This window comes from Zophobas morio, unplaced genomic scaffold (assembly GCF_036711695.1).
Source record: "Zophobas morio isolate AGI-343-1 ecotype UQ-CSIRO unplaced genomic scaffold, CSIRO_AGI_Zmor_V1 ptg000012l, whole genome shotgun sequence".
NCBI classification, from domain to species: Eukaryota; Metazoa; Arthropoda; class Insecta; order Coleoptera; family Tenebrionidae; genus Zophobas; species Zophobas morio.
In genome coordinates, this window is record NW_026972117.1 from 3,073,700 (window position 1) to 3,098,664 (window position 24,965).

At 40.1% G+C, this 24,965-nt stretch overlaps 1 protein-coding gene across 2 annotated transcripts; it reads right to left on the minus strand.

Annotated features, from left to right (window-relative positions):
- Positions 1 to 2,676: 2,676 nt before the first annotated feature.
- On the minus strand, positions 2,677 to 24,948 carry LOC135127642 (uncharacterized). Of its 2 annotated transcripts, none has more exons than XM_064054164.1 (13): positions 24,562 to 24,947; positions 22,644 to 23,781; positions 16,379 to 16,432; positions 16,115 to 16,321; positions 16,021 to 16,063; positions 15,760 to 15,965; positions 15,488 to 15,704; positions 15,097 to 15,439; positions 14,745 to 15,029; positions 4,328 to 4,617; positions 4,099 to 4,248; positions 3,881 to 4,049; positions 2,677 to 3,119 (listed from the first exon to the last, which is right to left on the minus strand). In XM_064054164.1, the coding sequence occupies exons 1-13, from the start codon at positions 24,562 to 24,564 to the stop codon at positions 2,799 to 2,801; spliced, it is 3,426 nt and encodes a 1,141-aa protein (XP_063910234.1). In that variant the 5' UTR covers positions 24,565 to 24,947; the 3' UTR covers positions 2,677 to 2,798. The 2 variants fall into 2 exon arrangements, with proteins under 2 accessions (XP_063910234.1, XP_063910235.1); XM_064054165.1 differs by lacking the exon at positions 2,677 to 3,119 and adding an exon at positions 3,255 to 3,460 and having other exon boundaries at positions 24,562 to 24,948.
- Positions 24,949 to 24,965: the final 17 nt, after the last annotated feature.

Here is a 24,965-nt window from a genome sequence, read left to right on the forward strand (position 1 = left end):
CCACCCACCCACCCTAATCTCAATTGAGATGAGTTTCATATCATAATTTCTTGTAAAGATTGAGAATTTTGAAACTAAACTCCGCCCTTCAGCTCACGATGAATAAAACATTCGTCACAATTGAGAAGGGGTGGGTGGGTGGGCCTTATATTTTATCCTAGTTTTTCTTAATATGCGAAATCTTCTTTTCCCAACAAGAAACTGAAACCATGTTTAACTATTCTTTGTTGAAAGAAAACTATATATTAAAAAAAAAAAACAAAACAAAGATTAAGCCCCACCCACCCGTCCCAATCTAAATTGTGATGAATTTCATATGGTAATTTGTTGTAGAGAAATGAGGATTTTGCAGCTAAACTCCGCCCGTCAGCTCACGATGAATAAAGCATTCGTCACAATAGGGAACGGGGGGGTGGGCGGGGCTTATATTTGGTTCATTTTTTCTTAATATACGAAGTATTCTTTTCCTAACAAGAAACTAAAAACATGTTTAGCTATCCCTAGTTGAAATATATATGTATAATACACAATGCAAGAGAACAGAGAAAAAAAAAGAAAAAGAAAAAAAAACGAAAAACGAAGTTTGGAATCGAAAGCACGACGTCCGGTCCTCATTTCCGACTCGGAACGACTAGATCACGACCGGGATGCCTTACGCTAATGGTTAACTGATATTATACTGTGCATTATGTTTTTGCAAAAATGTGGACGGTTAGGGAGAAACTCAAAGCGGATTCGTACACCACAAGTGTATATTGTTGTATAACAGTTAAATCAAATAAGCATAGATTCTTTGAAATGACGTCATTAAATTATTGGTGGGGATGATTAACAAAATTTTGGTAAGGATTTAACCATTTACATGATATTTCTATTATACATACAAATGTTGACAACAATCGGTCCAGCAGACACAGAGACAAAGGGAAACGGAAGACTACTTTTTTCGTACTCTAGGGGTCATGAAACGTCGAGAAAATACAAAAGTTGCCATTCCTCCCATGGATTCGTCGGGAAGTAAAAATTGCTACGTATTTGCTTTAAGTGAGTTTTTCCATCACAAAAGTTTATGATGATGTCATCAACATTTGTGCAAGAACAAAATATAAGCTCCGCCCACCCGCCCTATCTTCGTTGTGATGATTTTTTTATTTGCCATGAGCCAAGGCGTGAAGCTTAATTGCAAAATTCATATTTCTCTATAAAAATTTATCATTTTGAAGATGTTTCAAGTTTTTGGTTATGGAAAGAAGACCAAATATATAAAAAAAAAGTAAACTAGGCCCCGCCCACCCACCTTATCTAAATTGTGATGAATTTTTTATTTGTCATGAGCCACGGGGAAGAATTAATTGCAAAATTCATATTTCTCTATAACAATTTACCATTTTGAACATGTTTCAAGTTTTTGATTATGGAAAGAAGATCAAATATCTTAAGAAAAAAATGCTTTGTAAATCAATTTGGATGGATGCAGTGCAATACTAATAATAATAATAATAATACTATATTTCCAAAATTCCGAGAAAATGGAGTAAGTCGTTCTTGATTTAATTAATAAAATAAATTGCCTCATTTATTTGAAAATATCGTTCTAACCAAAATTTATCTTATCTCCACCAAGAATTAAATGACGTAAACTCTTTTTTCGTAGTAACACATATTTACACTTTGTAAAATGACGTACTATATTTGTGGTTTATGAATCTGCTTTGATTTTTAGCACAACCACTTTACAAAAATTTTCGTGCGCATAGCTGATATTTGGGTTACGTGCATAGAGAGAACTTAAGCTCTGATTCGATCCCATCTTTGTCGACATTTTTTTTAATTTCAAATAACTCAGTCACGAATTTCTTCATTGGATTATTTTTGTTGTATGAAGTTAAGTGCGGTAATTGTGGATTTTTAATAATAAACAATTAAAAAAATGAAGACATCAAATTATCCCGTGATTGTCGTAATGACTGGGACTATTTTAATAACAACGGTATGAACGCTGTATCTAATCGTATTCAGTTATTTAGAAAAAAACAAATTATATATACATTAGAAATGAAATAACGTAATCACACAGTTGGCATGTCATTATTAATAAGATAATTACAAATAAAGTACGTCAAAAAGACGGTTATTTAATTATTTTGACGTTATACATGGTGTTCTGAATATACAATCTTTACTGAATTGTATCTACAGGTTGTGTTAAGTGTATATATAAATTATCTATTTAATATTTTAAGCGTCCCTCGTCGGATATGCAATAATTAAAACGATTAACGCACAAAGAAAACCGCTATTTGCTATTACTACAAATTAATTGTGTTTAAAAAAAAAAGTACAAAAAAGGTTGACCCCAATTCAATAAGTCTGTTTGAAGGCTGTCACTCGTCTTTGCACAGACCCGATCGTCCCACCAGCAGTATTGAACCCCCAGCCAGTTTCCAATTTTGAACCTAAAAAACGAGGCAACCACGTAACACACAATGTAACAGCCACTTTTTGTGTACAACCGCCTAATTAAAATTCCGAAGGAATAAAAGTAATAAAACTGTAGAGGTCGCGCGTGCGAGTGAAGGAAATGACCGCGAAATGTAAACATAACTTCGCAATATATTCCTTTCGTTCTAAAATTTATTCCCTGTTGAATGTTATATATCAAATAAAAAACTCGTCTCTGCTTAAAAACTGTATTCCAAATATTGTATAAAATGATATATAAATATTGTTTCAACACCTCCTCGATAAATACTAATACAAAAATAGGAACGAAATAACACTGTACAATGAATCAAATCTTACATATACGGAAAGGGTATTTGTTGCGGCCGATTCAGGGGCGGCTGAGGGACATTCATGGGGGCCTGATTTCTGAATGGGTTTGCGGGAGCGGCGGCGTTGAGGCGGGCAGCCATCGGGGGGTACCTGGCGCGCGGCGGCAAGTTGTTGACGCCCCTTCGATTCGGCGGCTGCCAGTTTAGGGCCAGTGGTGGTTCCTCTTCGTGCAGGAGGGGCTCTACAATAGGGAGAATCACAGGCTCCTCGGGGTCTATAACCGGCCGGAGACCTCCAATATGCCGTTGGAACACGTTATTTAGAAACGGGGGCGGTGGTCGGTTCTGCAAAAAATACGAGTTTCATTTGGTTAATAATTGTTTGACGACAATGACTATTAGAAGCGTTTTTTGTTTCTTTCGCGTAAAATTTAACTGATAATCCCCGAATACCGCGTCCGGTGTCATTTACAAGTCCCCTTTATAGTAAAATACACTTTATTTGCTTTAATTATTACAATATAGACTCTAATTATCGAAATGATATAAATGAATTAGTGACGTCGCCTTCGGTGTTCTAATGCATCCAACATTCTTACGAACAATTCATCCATTCGGCGATCAAGCTCGGCTCGACGCAACTCGATGCGCTGTTGTTCGTTTATAGGTCGAGGTTGTTGTCCAACCTATAAAACAAAAGAATTTTATAGGCGGAAACGGACACACATTGGACGAATTTCAAACTTGGAAAACGACAGACTCGGTCGCGACCTTTCGGACCGTGCGAAAACGTGTTTTTATTTTATTGCGGGGAGTGTTGTGACGGTCCGCACATGCAGCACGCTTTAAAATCTACGAACACCTTGTACATGCTCAAGCAACCGACGAGTGTAGGACTTCGGGGACGGTTCATGCACAAAAATACGATAATCGGCAAAATCTTTTTATTATCTCACTTGGAACTAATAATCGTTATCCGAATCACAACTACTACTACTAGAAGACGAACTGGAGCTAGAACTCGAGGATGAGCTATCCAGAACCCTATTATCATTTCCCTGAACCCGCAAAACGTTAGTTTAAAGTCTCCTATTTACAATACGTACCAGCAGGTGGTTGTGCGGGTACATCTTCGTCCTCTCTTGGTAGTGCTTGTTGATGTCTACGGTGGGGTCGTACTTCAAATTGACGTTGCCGATTTCGGCCTTGGCTTCTTGGGCCCCCTTAAGTACGTTTTCTTTGTTGAGGACGTTCGTGTCGCTGTACAGGGGACACCTGCAAAAATTGGGTTAAATCGGGCGCGCGTGCTGGCGGTGGTACGTACAAGTCGAATCTATCGCCGCCGTTGCCGTTGAAGTGTTTGTAGCTGTCGACGGGTTTGCCGCACACGTAACACATTTGGGCGCCACACGAACAGGTCATCTTGTTGCAACCTTCTTCCTTGAAGAATTTCACGCCGCACTTCCAACATTTCCTATAAAATAAATCAATCATTGGAAATGTTTAGTAGTTTACAAGGCAACATAATTATGAACATCGACACTAACGCTTACCTCAATAACGCCTCTGTCATCTTATTTTCCACGAACGTCCGAGCGCGCACGTCTTCATCCTTTTCGATTTCATCACAGCGCAGGGGAATATGAGACGGCTCCTTACACATCCTACAGGACTCTTTCATGCACTCCGGATTCATGCAAGTGAAAATGTTGTATCCTTCGGCCGGAATCGTAGCGAAATCGCAGAACGGACACATCTCCAGCTCCTCGATTCCCGCAGATTTGATTTCTTCGAGGGCCTTCTTCTGGGCGATCTTGGAAAACAACTTCGGCGACAAAACGATCTATAAAAAAAAATTGGTCGGGTGTGACTTCAACAGAAGGTTTTACATTCTTAAAAAAGACAGTTGGGACCCCCGAGATGATTTTACATTTTTAAAAAGGACAGTTGGCACCCCCGAGAAGGTTTTACATTTTCAATAGACCGTTGGGACCCCGACAAGGTTTCACATTAAAAAAAAAACATTTGGCGTCTACGAGGTTTTACATAAAAAAAAAAAATGCATTTGGGGCCCTCAGGAAGGTTTTGCATTTTTAAAAAGGACAGTTGGGACCCCCGAGAAGGTTTTACATTTTTAATAGACCGTTGGGACACCCGAGAAGGCTTTATATTCTTTAAAAATAAACAGTTGGGAGCCCCGAAAAGGTTTTACATGTTTAAAAAAGATAGTTGGGACCCCCGAGAAGGTTTTACATTTTTAATAGACCGTTGGGACCCCCGAGAACGTTTTACATTTTTAATAGACAGTTGGGACCCGAGAAGGTTTCACATTAAAACAGAAATAACTTTAACGCCCCCGACATGGTTTTACATTTTTAAAAAGGACAGTTGGGACCCCCGAGAAGGTTTTACATTTTAAATAGACCGTTGGGACCCCCGAGAAAGTTTCACATAAAAAAAAACATTTGGCGTCTACGAGGTCTTACATTTAAAAAAATGCATTTGGGGTCCCCAGGAAGGTTTTACATTGTTAAAAAGGACAGTTGGGACCCCCGAGAAGGTTTTACATTTTTAATAGACCGTTGGGACCCCCGAGAAGGTTTCACATAAAAAAAAAACATTTGGCGTCTACGAGGTTTTACATAAAAAAAATACATTTGGGGCCCCCAGGAAGGTTTTACATTTTTAAAAGACGGTTGGGACCCCCGAGAATGTTTTACATTTTAATAGACCGTTGGCGTCCCCGAGAAAGTTTTACATTTCTAATAGACCGTTGGGACACCCGAGAATGTTTTACATTTTTAATAGACCGTTGGCGTCCCCGAGAAAGTTTTACATTTCTAATAGACCGTTGGGACCCCCGAGAAGGTTTCACATAAAAAAACACATTTGCCCCCCCCCCCACAAGATTTCACATTAAAAAATAGTACATTTGGCGCCCCCGAGAAGGTTTTACATTTTTAAAAAGGACAGTTGGGACCCCCGAGAAGGTTTTACATTTTTAATAGACCGTTGGGACCCCCGAGGTTTCACATAAAAAAAACATTTGGCGTCTACGAGGTTTTACATTAAAAAAAATGCATTTGGGACCCCCAGGAAGGTTTTACATTTTTAATAGACCGTTGGGATACCCGAGAAGGTTTCACATTAAAACAAAAATAACTTTAACCCCCCCGAGATGGTTTTACATTTTTAAAAAGGACAGTTGGGACCCCCGAGAAGGTTTTACATTTTTAATAGACCGTTGGGACCCCCGAGAAAGTTTCACATAAAAAAAAAACATTTGGCGTCTACGAGGTCTTACATTTAAAAAAATGCATTTGGGGTCCCCAGGAAGGTTTTACATTTTTAAAAGACGATTCGGACCCCCGAGAATGTTTTACATTTTTAAAAAGGACAGTTGGGACCCCTGAGAAGGTTTTACATTTTTAATAGACCGTTGGGACCCCCGAGAAGGTTTCACATTATTAAAAAAACACATTTGCCCCCCCCCCCAGAAAGTTTCACATTAAAAAATAGTACATTTGGCACCTCCGAGAAGGTTTTACATTTTTAAAAAAGACAGTTGGGACCCCCCCGAAGGTTTCACATTCTTAAAAAAATACATTTGGCCACCCCGAGAAGGTTTTACATTTTAAAAAGAGGCAGTTGGGACGCCCGGGAAGATTTTGCATTTTTAAAAAAGACAGTTGGGACCCCAGCAGGGTTTTACAGTTTTAAAAAGACTATTGGGACCCCCGAGAAGGTTTTACATATTTAAAAAAGATTGTTGGGACCCCCGAGAAGGTTTTACATTTTTAATCGACCGTTGGGACCCCGAGAAGGTTTCACATTAAAAAAAAATGCATTTGGGGCCCCCGAGAAGGTTTTACATTTCTAATAGACCGTTGGGACCCCCGAGAAGGTTTTACATTTTTAATAGACCGTTGGGACACCCGAGAAGGTTTCACATTAAAACAAAAATAACTTTAACGCCCCCGAGATGGTTTTACATTTTTTAAAAAGGACAGTTGGGACCCCCGAGAAGGTTTTACATTTTTAATAGACCGTTGGGACTCCCGAGAAGGTTTCACATAAAAAAAAAACATTTGGCGTCTACGAGGTTTTACATTAAAAAAAATGCATTTGGGGCCCCCAGGAAGGTTTTACATTTTTAAAAGACGGTTGGGACCCCCGAGAAGGTTTCACATTATTAAAAAAACACATTTGCCCCCCCCCCCCCCCCCACCAGAAGGTTTCACATTAAAAAATAGGACATTTGGCGCCCCCGAGAAGGTTTTACATTTTTAAAAAGGACAGTTGGGATCCCCAGAAGGTTTTATATTAAAAAGACATTTGGCGCTACCGAGGCTTGACATTCTTAAAAAAATTTGGACCCCCCGAGAAGGTTTTATATCTTTAAAAAAGAGTGTTGGGACCCTCGAGAAGGTTTTACATTTTTAAAAAAGAAGTTGGGACCCCCGAGAAGGTTTTACATTTTTAAAAAAGAGTGTTGGGATCCCCAAGAAGATTTCACATTTTTAAAAAAGTGTTGGGACCCCCGAGAAGGTTTTACATTTTTAAAAATGACGATTGGGACCCCTGAAAAGGTTTCGCATTTTTAAAAAACATACTTGCCCCCCCCCAGAGAAGGTTTTACATTTTTAAAAATGACGATTGGGACCCCTGAAAAGGTTTCGCATTTTTAAAAAACATACTTGCCCCCCCCCCCCCCCAGAAGGTTTTACATAAAAAAAGAGACCCCTCCCCAAGAAGGTTTCACATTAAAAACACATTTGGCGCCCCCAAGAAGTGTTTTACAATTTTAAAAAGACAATTGGGACCCCCGAGAAGGTTTTACATTTTTAAAAAAGACAGTTGGCACTCCCGAGGTTTCATATTAAAAAAGACTTTTGCCGCCCCCCAGGTTTTACATTTTAAAAAAGTTAGTTGGAACCCCAGAAGGGTTTCACATAAAAAGACATTAGGCCCGACCGAGGTTTCACATTTTCTAAAAATACAGTTGGGACCCCGAGAACATTGAGAAGAATGAATTATAGTCACATAATAATTACATTAAAAAAAAAATAGATTTGGGGCCCTCGAGGTTTTACATTTTTAAAAATGACAGTTGGGACTCTCGAAGTTTTACATTAAAAAAAAGACATTTGGTGTCTGCAAGAAGGCTTTACATCAAAATACTAAAAAACAAAATTCTGTCCAGAAAATTTTTAAAAAATTTAAATTTAATTTTGGCAGTTACTTGTTAACGGATTGTGTTTATTGTGAATGTGCAAAAATCGACATTTATTGAAAAAATAAATAAATAAATAAAAAAAATGGCCGGGCGAATTTCTTGGAAATACTCGAGGCGACTTGATTCTTGGAAATCGCGGACTGAAAATACGTCGCCGAGGGAGCTGGGAGGGGGTGTAATTACGTACCAAAACTAGTCGTAACTTGTTCGCGGAACCGGAAATATGTGTCTTCGATTATTAATTATTAACTATTAATTAAAAATGAACATTGAGTGGTTTTTGAAAAAAGTCTTTCGGTTTTTGGTGGATAAAGTGTTAAAGTGAAGTTTAAACGGTTTTTGAAAAACATTCTTTTAGTTTTGGTGGATAAAGCATAAGTGGGGTTAGTGGCATAATGGAGAAAGATTTTCTGGAGGCTCTGCTTGTGGTAAGTAATGCATTGTTTTATTACGATTTGTAAAATTGCATCACAAACATTTGAAAATCGGTCTAGTTACGTAGACAGAATTTCCTTCGTCTCTGAACGACAGGAAAACAACTGCGGAAAAAATCGAAAAATTGTATATTCATTTTTTTATAACCCCTGTAAGTTAAAATAGGGTAACTGCGAACTGTTAAAATAGGTAAGGAGCATGCTACATAGATGTTTCAAGTGGTTTTTCCATTATAACATTTATGATGACGTCATCACTTTAATTAATTCACATTCACACATTTCTTTGAGTATACTTATAAAGTAGAATAAAAGCATGTATGCAATGTTAAAGTACATGTAACGAAGCGTCTACGCGTTTGTTTCACGTGAGTGTTTCCATTACAAAATTTTGTGATGACGTCATCAACATCTTTGCAAGAACACATCAATTTGAATAGTATAGTATTGTTACGAAATACACCCTTACGCCGCCCCAGTACGACGCCTATGGCGGTCGAGAGCCTTCTGGACGTACGCACGGCGCTGATGGGTGAATCATCGCTGTTGACGGCCGAGAGGCGGGCGCATAAAGACAGGTCTGGAGCGTCTCGAAGCGGCGTCCAGGGGAGTCTCGAAGCGGAGTCGCGATGGATGTTCGTGAAGGATCTCGATCAGAGACTATGGGTTTAAATAGAGGCGACCGTAGGTAATGGATTCATTCAGTCAGTGAAGACAGTCAAGAGCGCCGGATTAATTTCTGTACATATTCGTTGCAATAGATAGTGTTGTAATTCGAGCTAAAGAAATAAATATTTGAGTTTCACCAACGCCCGATTTATTATACGCCCGTCAAGCGTAACACTGGTGTCAGAAGTGGGATTAATTGTGAAATAAATCGGGATTCGAATTTGTGTTGGTGCTACTAGGGGAGACCGGAACAAAGTGAACTTTCGAGAAAATTCTCTCGCGCGACGTCCGTCAAGACTCTAGAAGTTTCTAGAAGAAAATTTTATGCCGACTACCACAAGAGCGCAAACAGCCAACATGGAGGAACAACTGACCAAAATGATGAAAATGTTGAGCGAAAATCAAAGAATAATGGAAGAAAATAGAAAAGAAGATCGCAGAATAATGGAAGAAAATCAAAGAATAATGGAAGAAAATAGAAAAGAAGATCGCAGAATAATGGAAGAAAATCAAAGAATAATGGAAGAAAGTAGAAAAGAAGATCGCAGAATAATGGAAGACAATCGAAGAATAATGGAAGAAAATCAAAGAATAATGGAAGAAAGTAGAAAAGAAGATCGAAGAATAATGGAAGAAAATCTAAAAGCTATGCAAACTACACTTTTGAACAGCCGAAGTGAAATCCTCCAAGTCATGCGAAATGAAGTGGACGAGGTGAGAAATGAAATGGAAAACAAGATCAAGGAGCTCGAAGAAAGGTTGCAAACACCACGGCCTACAATTACGACCCCTGCAGAATTCAGTCCGGTGAGAGTTCAACCCCCTATTTTCGATGGGCAGACGTCGTGGACTACTTATAAGAAGCAATTTGAAGCTGCGGCCTTGTCGAATAGCTGGAATGACCAACAGAAAGCGACCGCTTTGGTAGTAGCACTACGAGGTGCGGCCCTGGAGATTCTACAGACATTATCAGAAGAGAACCAGAAGGACTATACCGCCTTGACGACCGCCCTTGAACTCAGATTTGGAGATGAACACCTCCGGCAAGTTTTCGTAGCGCAGCTTAAATCTAGGATTCAGAAGAGTAGTGAATCTCTTCAGGAGTTTGCGGCTGATGTTAAACGCTTGGTACACCTCGCCTATCCTGAAGCTCCGCAAGACTTCCAAGACAGACTGGCAGCAGAAACCTTCGTAAACGGCGTAAGAGATAGTGAGGTAAGAAGAGTCCTGCAAATCTCTGGGTTCAAGAAACCATCCGAGGCGCTGATTCGAGCGTTAGAAGTGGACGCCGCATACAACAGCTCACCTCGTTCCAACGTTAAGATACGAGGCATCGGGGTTGAGGGCGAAGTAAACCCTATTCAAGAGAGTCTCGACAAAATGAGCGAGAACTTTGAGAAACTCGCCCGCGAAATAATTGCCGAAATCAAGACGGGCAGTTCTAGACAACATGGAGGGCGCCTAGAATGTTACAGGTGTGGGCGTCAAGGGCATATTAGGAGGGATTGCCGTGTTAGATCGCCAGCGCCGATGAGGAGATCGCAGCCGCGACCTCGTCTACATCAGGAGCAGGAAAACTAAAGGCAGTCGGTACCTCGGGGCGCGTACTGGCTGCTAAAAGAGAAGCCCCAACTACTATAATGGTTAGAAGTATCGCGGGGAGCGTCGACAGTTCGACAATCAGCGGAAAAATCAATGGACGGGAATCGAAGATCATCATCGACACAGGAGCCGAAGTGTCCCTTGCACGCAGATCCAGGTTACAAAATTGCCAAATTAAATCAGTATGTACCGCCACGAATGTAAAGACGGTCACAGGAGAAACAACACCGGTTCTGGGTACAGCGGTGGTGAATGTAGAGCTCGGTCGACTCCGAATAAGGCATGAAGTTCTGGTGGCGGAAATCGCTGACGATTTCATTCTGGGTATGGACCTAATCAGCCGGTATGGTTTAATGATCGACCCAGAACAGAAAATTCTGCGTTTCGGAGCCGAAGAATTTGTGTTGGGACGTCCTAATGTGGAAGCGGCAACGGTCAGACTAGTGGTCTGTCAGACAACGAAGGTAGATGGTAATGCAGAAGTCATCGTCCCCGCCAGAGTAGAGACGAACCCCGGATACAGTTTGGGGATGGTGCAGCCGGCACGTGACTCGACCCACAAGCTCCTGATCGCGAGCACCCTAGTCAAAACCGATCGTGACATACCCTTACGTGTGGCAAACGTGTTTCCCAATGCAGTCAATATTAGAAAAGGGGAGATTATCGGAATGTGTGAGCCAGTCGCCCGAGTATTGAACTGCGAGGAAGAAGACGTTGAGAATGAATCTTGGGAAGGGGATACCAAAGGCTTGGAGGTCAACTGGGACCAGCTGTCTGCTAGTGAGAGAAAACTGGCCAAAGGACTCATTCGTAGGCACCGTAATGTCTTCGCCTCAGAGGAGGAACCATTCGGGAAGACCAACATCGTAGAACACCGAATAAACACTGGTGACACTCAACCGATCCGTCAGGCTCCTCGAAGACTACCCCTAGCCAAACAAGAAGAAGCTACAAGACTCGTGGACAACATGTTGAGAGATGGGGTAATTGAAGAATCCAACAGCGCGTGGTCATCTCCAGTAGTCTTGGTCACCAAGAAGGACGGGACTACCCGATTTTGCGTCGATTACAGGAAACTGAACGACGTGACGAAGAAAGACAGTTACCCCCTTCCTCGAATAGACGATACCTTGACGACCCTATCCGGCTCGGCGTGGTTTTCGACCTTGGACTTGAAGAGTGGCTACTGGCAAGTAGGCTTGCACCCGGACGACAAAGAAAAGACTGCGTTCTCCACCGGAAGTGGCCTCTATCACTTCACCGTTATGCCCTTCGGGTTATGTAATGCGCCAGCAACATTCGAGCGGCTGATGGAGATGGTGCTAAAAGGACTGACATGGAAGACCTGTCTGGTATACCTCGACGACGTCATGATTATGGGCAAAACGTTTGACGACCATCTGAAGAATCTCGAGGAGGTGCTAGAACGAATGGAAAAGGCTCGTTTGAAACTAAATCCCAAGAAATGCTCGCTCTTCCAGAAAAGAGTCGAATTCCTGGGCCATATCGTGTCAGAGAAAGGAATAGAAACCAACCCGACGAAAGTTCTTGCTATCCGGGATTGGCCCATACCAAGAGACAAGCATGAACTACGAAGCTTCTTGGGACTCTGCACATATTACCGACGATTTGTAGAAGGGTATGCCGACATCGCAGCACCGTTACATCAACTGACGGAGCAGAAGGCGACTTTCAAGTGGAGCAGTACATGTGAGATGGCCTTTAAGAGACTGAAGACGGCTTTGTGCACCAGCCCCATTTTGGCTTACCCCAGGGACAAAGGAATGTTCGTCCTCGATACCGATGCGAGTAACTCGGGAGTTGGGGCCGTATTGTCGCAGATACAAGATGGGGAGGAAAGGGTTATCGAATATTTTAGCAAATTACATTCCAAACCAGAGAGAAATTACTGTGCCACAAGGAAGGAACTGCTAGCCATTGTCAAAGCCGTCAATCACTTCCACAAGTATCTATACGGACAGGAGTTTCTGATCAGGACCGACCACGCTGCCCTCTCGTGGCTACTGCGGAGAAAGAATCCCGAGGGCCAAGTAGCGCGTTGGCTGGAACGACTACAGCAGTACCACTTTAGGATCAAACACCGAGCGGGTCGACTTCACAACAACGCTGACGCTTTGTCAAGACGTCCGTGTGGAGAGTGCAAGCACTGCGACAGGATCGACGCGGAAGAAGGGAACCTGCCCGTTCGTCGGACGATTTTTGAGCAAGATGAAGAATGGACAACGGCGCGGTTAAAGCGTGAGCAAGAAGCAGACGACATAATCGGACCAATATTAAAGTGGAAGGAGGAAGGAGTCGAACGACCCGGCTGGGCAGAATTGTCCGACCAATCCCCCAGTTTGAAGGCGTTATGGGCCCAATGGGATTCCTTGGTCATGGAAAATGGGCTCTTGAAGCGAAAGTGGGAGAGTCCTGATGGGCGTACCTCTAAGACGATGCTGGTACTCCCCAAGGTAAAGGTTTCCAAGGTCTTAGAGGAAGTTCATGCCGGAACATCTGGAGCCCACTTCGGAGTGAACAAAACTTTGTCGAAAATCCGGGAGAGGTTTTATTGGGTAGGTCATCGTGACGATGTCGAAAGTTGGTGTCGCAAGTGTACGACGTGTGCGGCCAGCCAAGGTCCTCATACCAGGGCGAGGGGAAAGATGAAGAAATATAATGTTGGGGCACCTTTCGAAAGAATCGCCATCGATGTGGCCGGTCCGTTCCCTGTAACAAACGACGGCAACAAGTTTATCCTGGTGGCTAGCGACTACTTCAGCAAGTGGCCAGATGCCTATGCCATTCCAAATCAGGAAGCCGTCACGGTCGCGAAAGTACTGGTTGACAATTGGATCAGTAGGTTTGGCGTCCCCTTGGAACTTCACTCAGACCAGGGACGCAATTTCGAATCCAACGTCTTCCAAAGAGTGATGCAGCTACTGGGAATACGTAAGACAAGGACAACGCCACTACACCCACAGTCCGACGGCATGGTGGAAAGGTTCAATCGGACTATGGAGCAACACCTTTCGAAAGTGGTAGAAGAGCACCAAAGGGATTGGGACCAGCACCTTCCACTATTCCTGCTGGCCTACCGCGCAGCTATCCACGACACCACGGGCCAAACACCTGCTCACGTTGTATTTGGGAAGGAACTGCGGCTGCCCTGTGACCTAGTCTTTGGATTGCCATCCGAAGAACCAATGGAAGTACGTGACTACGTGGACGAACTGAAAGAGAAGTTGGTCAACGTGCATGAACTAGTGAGGGGCCGGATCAAGATTGCCAGTGACCGAATGAAGACCCGTTATGATGTGAAGGCCAACTGTGGCGGATTCCAGGAAGATGACTTAGTGTGGCTGTATAACCCCCGACGGAAGAAGGGACGTTGCCCAAAACTGGCTCCTGACTGGGAAGGTCCATACACTATCGTCACTAGAATAAATGACGTAGTTTATCGGATCCAACGTGGACCAAAGACGAAGATGAAGATCGTTCATCTCGATCGACTAAAACGGTACGAAGGAAACAACGAAGACGCTTCCGATCGGGACGATCGGATTTGAAGAGGGGGGCAGTGTTACGAAATACACCCTTACGCCGCCCCAGTACGACGCCTATGGCGGTCGAGAGCCTTCTGGACGTACGCACGGCGCTGATGGGTGAATCATCGCTGTTGACGGCCGAGAGGCGGGCGCATAAAGACAGGTCTGGAGCGTCTCGAAGCGGCGTCCAGGGGAGTCTCGAAGCGGAGTCGCGATGGATGTTCGTGAAGGATCTCGATCAGAGACTATGGGTTTAAATAGAGGCGACCGTAGGTAATGGATTCATTCAGTCAGTGAAGACAGTCAAGAGCGCCGGATTAATTTCTGTACATATTCGTTGCAATAGATAGTGTTGTAATTCGAGCTAAAGAAATAAATATTTGAGTTTCACCAACGCCCGATTTATTATACGCCCGTCAAGCGTAACAGTATTCCCAAATTTTCGGGAAAATGGAGTAGGGTTTATTTTTAATTAACATACTTGCAATGTTTGTAAACTGAAATTCGAAGAACAGTTCATCAAGCATGGAAAATCCAGTTTTCCTTCGCCGAAAAGAACCTCGGAGCTTTTCACAATGCACGACTTGCAGAACTCGCATCCATTTTCGCACCGATGGATGTCCTTGGGGACGACTTCTTCGTCGTAGCAGCAGTTGCAGGTTTTCAATACCCCCTTAGCTTTGGCTTCTTCTCGTTCGGCTATTTCTTTTTGGCTTTGTTGTTTGAGGTAGTTGTCGATTTCGGCTTTATGAGTATAGTACGCCAGCTGCAATATATTACATATTTGTAATGACGTCATTTCTGCGTCTAAAATTCTTAGGTTATGAACTCACCTCCTGCAGTAAGGGTATATTTTCCACGCTATTCGGCATTTCGATCGACCTCCGCACACTCTTCATCACGTACTGACTCTGCGTCATCGCCTTCTCCAAGTCCTTGATAGTTTTCGCCACATTGCAGTGATTTTTCGAGAACACGGTCTGAATGGTGCGAAGATGTATCCGGTTGAACTTATTACGCATAAACACGAGCACGTAGTGCGAGTCGGCGTTGCTGATCTTGAGCTTCCGCGACGGGTCTTTGAAGAAGGCCTCCGGGTCAGGAATGAGCTTCACGAAATTTTCCACGTTAAACTCCGTCGTGTATTGCTTCTGTTGTGCCGACAGCTGCTGTCGTCTACAAAAAAAAAACTAAAAACTAGGTCGCCTATAACCACGAAAGCACCTTTGGTAGTCTTTCAACGTGGGATAATCCCTCTTTTCCATCGCTTCGTTCAAGAAGCTTTTCACCAAATCCGGCTTGCCTTCGAATTTGTCGAGCATCATGCTGAGGTAGTCGGGGTCGGCGTCCGGCAGGAACTCCTTCAGGATTTCGAGCTGGTTTTCGGGGAGACATTCGGGCTCCGGTGGAGGTCGGGGACGTTTGGGGTACTGGCCGTTAGCTGAAAGACAACGTCGGTATTCAAGTAGGCGATTCGGTAGTTCAAAAACACTCACTGTTTAAAATTTCCGTGATTAAATTGTCCAACACTTCATTGTTGTTGACTTTGCCGTGACACAGCGCCTTAATATAATTCGGACATGCGTCAGAAAATACGAGACACAAATGCTGGACTAGCTGTTTATCGAAGGGTTCGTGCATCGTTTCGAGGCATTTTGCGTCAACACCTTCAGTATTCGTCGCGTCATTCGGTACTTCAGTACTGAAATAAATAAACAAATAAATAAATAAATGGTCATTGTTTTGGGGGTACTTACTGTAGGTCAATTGCGCCGCCTGCAATTCCTTGCATTTCCGCCTCTGCAAGACACAAATATTGAAAATAATATTATTCGCGCTATCCTTCCTTACCTTGGATGACGTCAGGCAGGTGCTCCACGTCCGAGTCCTCTGAATCTACGACGTTCGACAAAATGTTATCAATGACCATATTTAATAAAAATGGCATGGGTTTCATGTCTGTGCGCAAATTCAGTTTCTTGCATTGTTTCCGTACGACCTCCTCTCGAGCGTGTGTTATTTCTCGGACATACGTTACGAGGTCAAAGTTTGCAATATCTGAAAAGGAAGTTCGTTTTAATTAAAAAATATACGCAAATAGCGATGTAAACAAACCGTTGTTCATTGCGGTGTTTTGCCTAGACGTCGACGGCGCATTGTTGTAAGGTTCTGGAGACAAAAAATAAAAAAAACTTTATGCTAAAAATGACTGCGATAAACGTTGTATTTCAAGTTTGTGTAAAAAATTTTATTGAGAAACCCCATTTTTGGTATATACTGTACATACCAACGATTTTTTTCTTGATTTTATTGTCACTAACGCAACGCTTTGAGAAAGAAGTTCTTTTTTGGAAAATTTTCTAACAATATAAACAAACATGCTTCCTTGACGACGACTTGTTTAGACAACTAGATTAAATGCAACACGGTCCGAGTTCAATTTATTCCCTTAATAAATAAACTAACTGCTCATTTTCTCTATAAAGTTGACGAAGTCATCGCGAAAATTTATTAAATAAACCTTTTTCAATGTTCTGAAAGGGGAAAATGGAGTAATTGAAAAATCCACTCTGGCTGCCTGGCTGCAAGTCATAAATTAGTGGAACGCCTTGAAGTGTCCAATTTTGAATTTTGCACAATCTTGAGAATATATGTCAACAAACGGTCAGTCGAAGACGAAATCGTATTTTTGTAATGACCAAATTAAAAACAAATACATTTTATTTTCCGAATGGCGTCTGCCAAAATCAGTTTTATCCGAGCAAGTACTAGCCCCGCCCACCCGCCTTTTATTTTCTCAGAGGGTAGTACTTGCTAACATAAGTCTTATTTTGGCAAATGACATATCCTCTGAGAAAATACAGGGCGGGTGGGCGGGACTAGTACTTGCTCAGATAAAACTGATTTTGGCAGACGCCATATCTTCTGAGAAAATAGAGGGCGGGTGGGCGGGGCTAGTACTTGCTCAGATAAAACTGATTTTGGCAGACGCCATATCCTCCATGAAAATGAAAGGCGAGTGGGTGGGGCTAGTACTTGCAAAGGTAAAACTTATTTTGGCAAATGACATATCCTCTGAGAAAATAGGAGGCGGGTGGGTGGGGTGAGCACTTGCTAAGATAAGACTGATTTTACCCCTATTAAACTTGTAAAAACTTGTTAAATTTGAAAGGTGTTAAATTGCATATTTCCATAGTAACGAGTTAAATTCCTAAGTCTGCTTGGATATTTGTTTTTCAACAACTCAGTCATTAATTGTTCTGAGACGCCCTGTATAAGCAAAATTAAAAAATATTAATTATATATTAAAATCAATCACAAGTAAAAACTCATCATATTTTGCACACTTCGGGTAGACTTAGAAATTTAACTCGTTTCTATGAAAATTTACAATTTGGCACATTTAAATTTCACAAGTTTTTACAAAATTAATAGGGGCAAAATCAGTTTTATCTTAACAAATACTAAGCCCGCCCACCCGCCCCTATTTGCCTACAGGATATGTGATTTGCCAAAATCAGTCTTTTCTTACCAAGTACTAGTCCCGCCCGCCCACCCTCTATTTTTTCAGAGTATGTCATTTGCCAAAATAAGATTTATCTTAACCGGTACTAGCCCCGCCCACCCGCCCTTTATTTTCTCAGACGGTAGTACTTGCCAAGAGAAGTCTTATTTTGGCAAATGACATTCTCTGAGAAAACAGGGGCGGGTGGGCGGGGCTAGCACTTACTCAGGTAAGACTTATTTTGGCAAATGCCATATCCTCTGAAAAAATAGAGGGCGGGTGGGCGGGGCTAGTATTTACTAAGATGAGACTGAATTTGGCAAATGACAAAATCTGAGAAAGTAGGGGGCGGGTGGGCGGGGCTAGCACTTGCAAGGATAAGATTGATTTTGCCCCTATTAAACTTGTAAAAAGTTGTTAAATTGCATATTTCCATAGTAACGAGTTAAATTCCTAAGTTTGCTTGGATATTTGTTTTTCAACAACTCAGTCATTAATTGTTCTGAGACGCCCTGTATAAGCAAATTTAAAAAATATTAATTATATATTAAAATCAATCACACGTAAAAACTCATCATATTTTGCACACTTCGGGCAGACTTAGGAATTTAACTCGTTTCTATGGAAATTTACAATTTAGCACATTTAAATTTCACAAGTTTTAACAAGACTAATAGACAAAATCAGTTTTATCTTAACAAATACTAAGCCCGCCCACCCGCCCCTATTTGCCTACAGGATATGTGATTTGCCAAAATCAGTCTTTTCTTACCAAGTACTAGTCCCGCCCACCCGCCCCTATTTTCTCAGAGGATATATCATTTGCCAAAATAAGACTTATGTTAGCAAGTACTAGCCTCGCCCACCCGTCCTTTATTTTCTTCAGAGGGTAGTACTTGCTAAGCTAAGTCTTATTTTGGCAAATGACATCCTCTGAGAAAACAGGGGCAGGTGGGCGGGGCTAGCACTTGCTTAGGTAAGACTTATTTTGGCAAATGACATATCCTCTGAGAAAATAGAGGGCGGGTGGGCGGGGCTAGTATTTGTTAAGATAAGACTGATTTTGGCAAATGTCACTCTTTGAGAAAATAGAGGGTGGGTGGGCGGGGCTAGTATTTGCTAAGTTAAGACTGATTTTGGCAAATGTCACACTCTTTGAGAAAATAGAGGTCGGGTGGGCGGGGCTAGTATTTGCTAAGATAAGACTGATTTTGGCAAATGACAAAATCTGAGAAAGTAGGGGGCGGGTGGGTGGGGCTAGCACTTGCAAAGATGAGATTGATTTTGCCCCTATTAAACTTGTGAAAAGTTGTTAAATTGCATATTTCCATAGTAACGAGTTAAATTCCAAAGTCTGATTGGATAACCACTCAGTCCATTAATTTTTCTGAGACGCCCTGTAGAAACAAATTTAAAAAATATTAATTGTATGTATATTAAAAATAAATCACAAGTATAGACTCATCAATAAATCGAAAAATTGAAAATCGAAAAAGTAAAAATTCGAGAGATCGAAAATCGAAACGTTAAAAAAATCGAAAAATTGAAGAATCGACATTTTTAAAAATCCCAAAGCTGAAATACCGAAAAATTGAAAAATGGAAGAAAAATTGAGGAATCGAAAAAGTGAAAAACCAAAACTGAAACAAAACAATTGAAAAATCGAGAAATCGAAAAGTCGAAAAATATAAAATTTAAAAAAATTGAAAAGTCGAAAAATCGAGAAATGAAAATCGATTATTCAGGAAAGTGAGAAATCGAAAAATTGAAAGAACCAAAAATTGAGAAATCGTAAGATCGAAATACCGGAAAATCGAAAAATGAAAAAAAAAGAGAAATTGAAAAATTGAAAACTCCGAAATCTAAGTCGAAAAATCGAAAAATTGAAGAACTGAAATATTGAAAAATCCCAAAGCTGAAATATGAAAAAATTGAAAAATGGGAAAAAAATGAAAAATGGAAAACTTTAAAAAAGCCAAAACTGAAACACAGCAAAATTGAGAAATCGACAAATTGAAAATTCGGGAAATCTAAAAGTCGAAAAATCATTAAATTGAAACATCAACAAACTGAAACATCTCAAACTTGAAAAATCCGAAAAATTAAGAAATAGAAACACCAATAAATCGAAAAATTGAAAATCGACATTTTGAAAAATCCCAAAGCTGAATATCGAAAAATTCAAAAATGGACGAAAAATTAAAGAATCGAAAAAGTGAAAAACCAAAACTGAAACACCGAAGAAATTGAAAAATCGAAAAATAGAAAATTTAAAAAAATTGAAAAGTCGGAAAATCGAGAAATGAAAATCGATTATTCAGGAAAGTGAGAAATCGAAAAATTGAAAGAACCAAAAATTGAGAAATCGTAAGATCGAAATACCGGAAAATCGAAAAATGAAAAAAAAAGAGAAATTGAAAAATTGAAAACTCCGAAATCTAAGTAGAAAAATCGAAAAATTGAAGAACTGAAATATTGAAAAATCCCAAAGCGGAAATATGAAAAAATTGAAAAATGGGAAAAAACTGAAAAATGGAAAACTTGAAAAAAGCCAAAACTGAAACACAGCAAAATTGAGAAATCGACAAATTGAAAATTCGGGAAATCTAAAAGTTGAAAAATCATTAAATTGAAACATCAACAAACTGAAACATCTCAAACTTGAAAAATCCGAAAAATTAAGAAATAGAAACACCAATAAATCGAAAAATTGAAAATCGACATTTTGAAAAATCCCAAAGCTGAATATCGAAAAATTGAAAAATGGACGAAAAATTAAAGAATCCAAAAAGTGAAAAACCAAAACTGAAACACCGAAGAAATTGAAAAATCGAAAAATAGAAAATTTAAAAAAATTGAAAAGTCGGAAAATCGAGAAATGAAAATCGATTATTCAGGAAAGTGAGAAATCGAAAAATTGAAAGAATCAAAAATTGAGAAATCGTAAGATCGAAATACCGGAAAATCTAAATGAAAAAAAAAGAGAAATCGAAAAATTGAAAACTCCAGAAATCTAAGTCGAAAAATCGAAAAATTGAAGAACTGAAATATTGAAAAATCCCAAAGCGGAAATATGAAAAAATTGAAAAATGGGAAAAAACTGAAAAATGGAAAACTTGAAAAAAGCCAAAACTGAAACACAGCAAAATTGAGAAATCGACAAATTGAAAATTCGGGAAATCTAAAAGTCGAAAAATCGAAAAATCAAAGTCGAAAAATCTAAAACCGAGAAGTCGAAAAATTGAAAAATCATTAAATTGAAACATCAACAAACTGAAACATCTCAAATTTGAAAAATCCGAAAAATTGAGAAATAGAAACATCAATAAATCGAAAAATTGAAAATCGACATTTTGAAAAATCCCAAAGCTGAATACCGAAAAATTGAAAAATGGACGAAAAATTAAAGAATCCAAAAAGTGAAAAACCAAAACTGAAACACCGAAGAAATTGAAAAATCGAGAAATCGTGAAGTCTAAAAATCTAAAATTAAAAAAAAATGGAAAAATGGAGAAATGAAAATGATTATTCGGAAACCTGAGAAATCGAATAATTGAAGAATCAAAAATTAAGAAATCGTAAGATTGAAACATTGGAAAATCGAAAAATCCTAAAATTGTAATATCGAAAAATTGAAAATCGTTGGTAGACCTAGGGGAGGAGCTTAATTGCCTAAATCCATATTTCCCTAGAAAAACAAAAACACGGAGTCATAAACTACATGTATAGGACTATGTTATTTTATACAAGTTAAACCCATTTATTACGTACAATTTTGAAGTGACGTCATTACATTATCGGTGGGGATGATTAGACAAATTTTGGTTAGCGTTTTACCATATGATATTCCTAATATAAGTACAAAATTTGACAACAGTCGAAAAATGGGGACGACAGACACACAGACCGAAACGGGAGACCTATTTTTCGTACTGTAGGGGTCATGAAAGGTCGAGAAAACTTAAAAATAGAGAATCGGGAAGTAAAAATAAATCCAGATTTTCCGAAATTTTGTGAATTTAATTTTTTTATGATAACCCTCATAAGTTAAAATAAAGATACGTGTGAAATATTAACGTACATACAAAGAAGCGTGATACGCGTTTGTTTCAAATATTTACTCAGACCAAGTGTTAACATCCGAAGAAATGCTAGATAAGGACAATCAATTTACTGTTCAAAGGTTCAAATTCAAAATATACGCAATTCGGCTCAAAAAACGGTATTTTGTCACATTCAGTCATAAAACCAAAGCTAGAAAATCAGTTCACCTGACAGAATTGCTTCATCATATTGAATGAGTTCTTCTAGAGGAATAATGTACACACTCATACTACAAAACTGAACTATCAAACACAACAAACTGGAAACAAAAAGCAAATGTGATGTCTAATCAAACATCACATAGAGACTGGATGGATATTGAACACGTGAACCAGACCGTTGAGGTTAAATACGTCCACAATCATTTGAAATGGATTAAAAAGTCGTTTTTAGTTGGTACTCCTGATTTCACTAAACCAAATTTACTAAATGGTATGTATAGTCTTGCAAATACAATTTGGCCTTGAAAATTTGTCGTCATTGTAACACCAATAAAATTACTGTCAGGAATATGAGATAAACCATTTTTGATTTAATTCTTACAAAACAATAGCAAAAATAAATAAATAGAAAATAATGTAATTAGAAAGCAAAATTATCAAAAAGTATGTGTGATAGAATAAAGCATGTTAAAACGAAAACTTAGAAAATCCGTTCATAGGGTACTTTCACGTGTGGCTCTATTAGATGACCGGGTGATTGTTTGATTTGAATTAAAAAAAAACCACAGTATAACGAATAAAATACTTTTATGTATAATCTGTTTCTTACCGTGGATATTTCGGCATTGACCAGCGTCTACCTCTTGCATTCCCCTTTCACCAACATTCGACAAAAGATTAATTTTAATACACGTCGGCCCCATCATAGTCACCGCATGATGTTTTTCAGGTATGGCACTATCATCAAGCGAATACAGCTCGGTTTTAGCCGAGTCCTGACTATCACGGGGTACTTCTGACGAAGCGTCACTTAATACTATTTGAGAAGCCTCGTCCGAATGATCGAGACTGATTACTGTACTGTTGCTATCTTTAGAAGTACTATCCGTACTATTTTGATTGATCACTGTATCATTGCTACCTCTAAAAGTACTATCGGTACTATTTGTTACTAAAATCTCTTCAGGCCTCAACACAGTAATAGATTCAATCGTTTCTTCGCTCACGTATGGTAACTGAGTCTCTGATAACTCCGACCCTTCACTGTTATCAGCCATCGTACACGGTAACTCCAAATTGATAATCGGAAGAGCAAAATGTTCCATAATATCGGGGACCTCGTAACCGCCCATCACAGTACTACTGGGTTCATTTTTCTCTTCCGTCACAGCCGTCTCGACATCCGAAGACGTAACAGTAGCTGGTTTATCGCCAGGGAAATATACATCGTGGCTAACCGTATTCAGTACGTACGGAGTCGGCACATTCAGATTGTCGTACGAAAACGGTACCACATTCTCCTGAATGCTACAAGAAGCGGAAACTACAGTCGCCGGCTCTTCAAGCTTGCGAACTTTAATCATAGGCGCGTTATTGTTCGCGTTATCCAGGTACTGTCCGCACGTTCTCTTCACGGGACCGTTAATCGTCTCCTTTGACATAGTCAGGAGCCTCAGTACTATCTCCTTTCGGTTCGGCATGTCCACGAAATATTTTAATTTATGGTAGATGTCTTGAAGCTCGTGCGAAGGGTACAAATAATGGATGTGTTTCGCTTCAGCATTTAGGAGGTTTTCGTACGTGTGGTATCTGTGTATGTTCCTCCGGCTTTTGAAATGTTGGTGCAAAATGTTGTGGACTTTGTCTTCGTGGCTGAGATCGGAATGGAGGATGGCGTGAACAGAGTTGCTGCTTAGGTTGATCTCGGGTACGACTTTGCGCAAATGGTGGAGAAGGGGCTTGGAATCCTGAAACGGAAAATGCGCCATTGTGAAATCGCGACTGAGAAGTTACGAATGTAAATAATAACTTAGAGAAAACCATAACTTAAACGTGTTATAAAATTTAATTTATGATCTTCAAGTGTCATCAATTCATCATAATTGGCTTATCATATCACACGTAGAATATTAATTAGCCCCTTTAGGTTGGTTATATTGTAAGATAACGTTCCATCACTTGCGCAATATTACCAACTTTATTAAATTTTCAAGCAGTTTCCATTCTGTGTTCTAGCTCCGGAATTTTTAATTTTCGGCAACCTTGACAAGAAGTCAAATAAAAGCTTTCACTTGGGGTTTAGTTAAGTCAGGTAGGGAAGTTTAAAGGACTCGGGTTGTGCTTGCGGCAATTATAGAAAGCGGCAACTTTATTGGGTTTAACGGTATATACTTGAAAGCCAAATTCCCCGAAATCCTGACTAATAAATCTGCGTGTTTATGTAAAACTTTCTCATATCGCGACGCAATAAAAACCCATGTAAACAAAAAAGAACTGGTCCTAAATACCTGCCTATTTAAAATAGATAACTCTCACATTTAAAAAAACACGATAACGTTGCGGTTTATCTAGATTCCTGGAAATACCAGGGTGACTCCGAGCCAATTCCTGGAAGCGACACACCACATACTTGTATCCAAACAATCAAAACAGTTATCTAATCAGTCCCACCATCAATTACTGCAGTCCACTGCTTAGCCAGCGCTTTAATTCTTTTTTTTTCCCTGTTTTTATCTAAATATACTTACCATGACTCACGCAGGTTAAACACTAATTTGGCCACGACACGGTCATCCTTATTGTCATAAAATTCTTAAAAAATACATTTTCACGAAACTAAACACGAAAAACCTTTAAACAAAAGTACATCTCACGAACCTCACAACAAAAAACAAAATTTGACAGGTTAGAAGGTTAACATCGTTAACATGTGCAAGGTCACGTGATGTTTGTTATTTTTTTAGTGATATGAGTGTTTTGCGAGTGGTATTTGGATCATTGCTGCCACACCCTCGCTCCACGGAGTAATAAATCGAAACGAAAAAATCGGCACGTGGGGATCATACTTCGGGGTGTTGTTTTAATAATGCGGGGGTGTTTGATTACGAGCGCCACCCCCAACAACCCTCGTGAGCACGACTGTGGTGACTGA

Bases quoted from the DNA above. Each gene is read 5' to 3' on its own strand.
- LOC135127642 (XM_064054164.1), bottom strand. The intron at 15,705-15,759 runs GTGAGTGTTTTT...GTTGTCTTTCAG, and splicing joins AATCACGGAAATTTTAAACA to CTAACGGCCAGTACCCCAAA. The intron at 3,120-3,880 runs GTACGTATTGTA...TATTTTTTGCAG, and splicing joins ACCCGCACAACCACCTGCTG to AACCGACCACCGCCCCCGTT.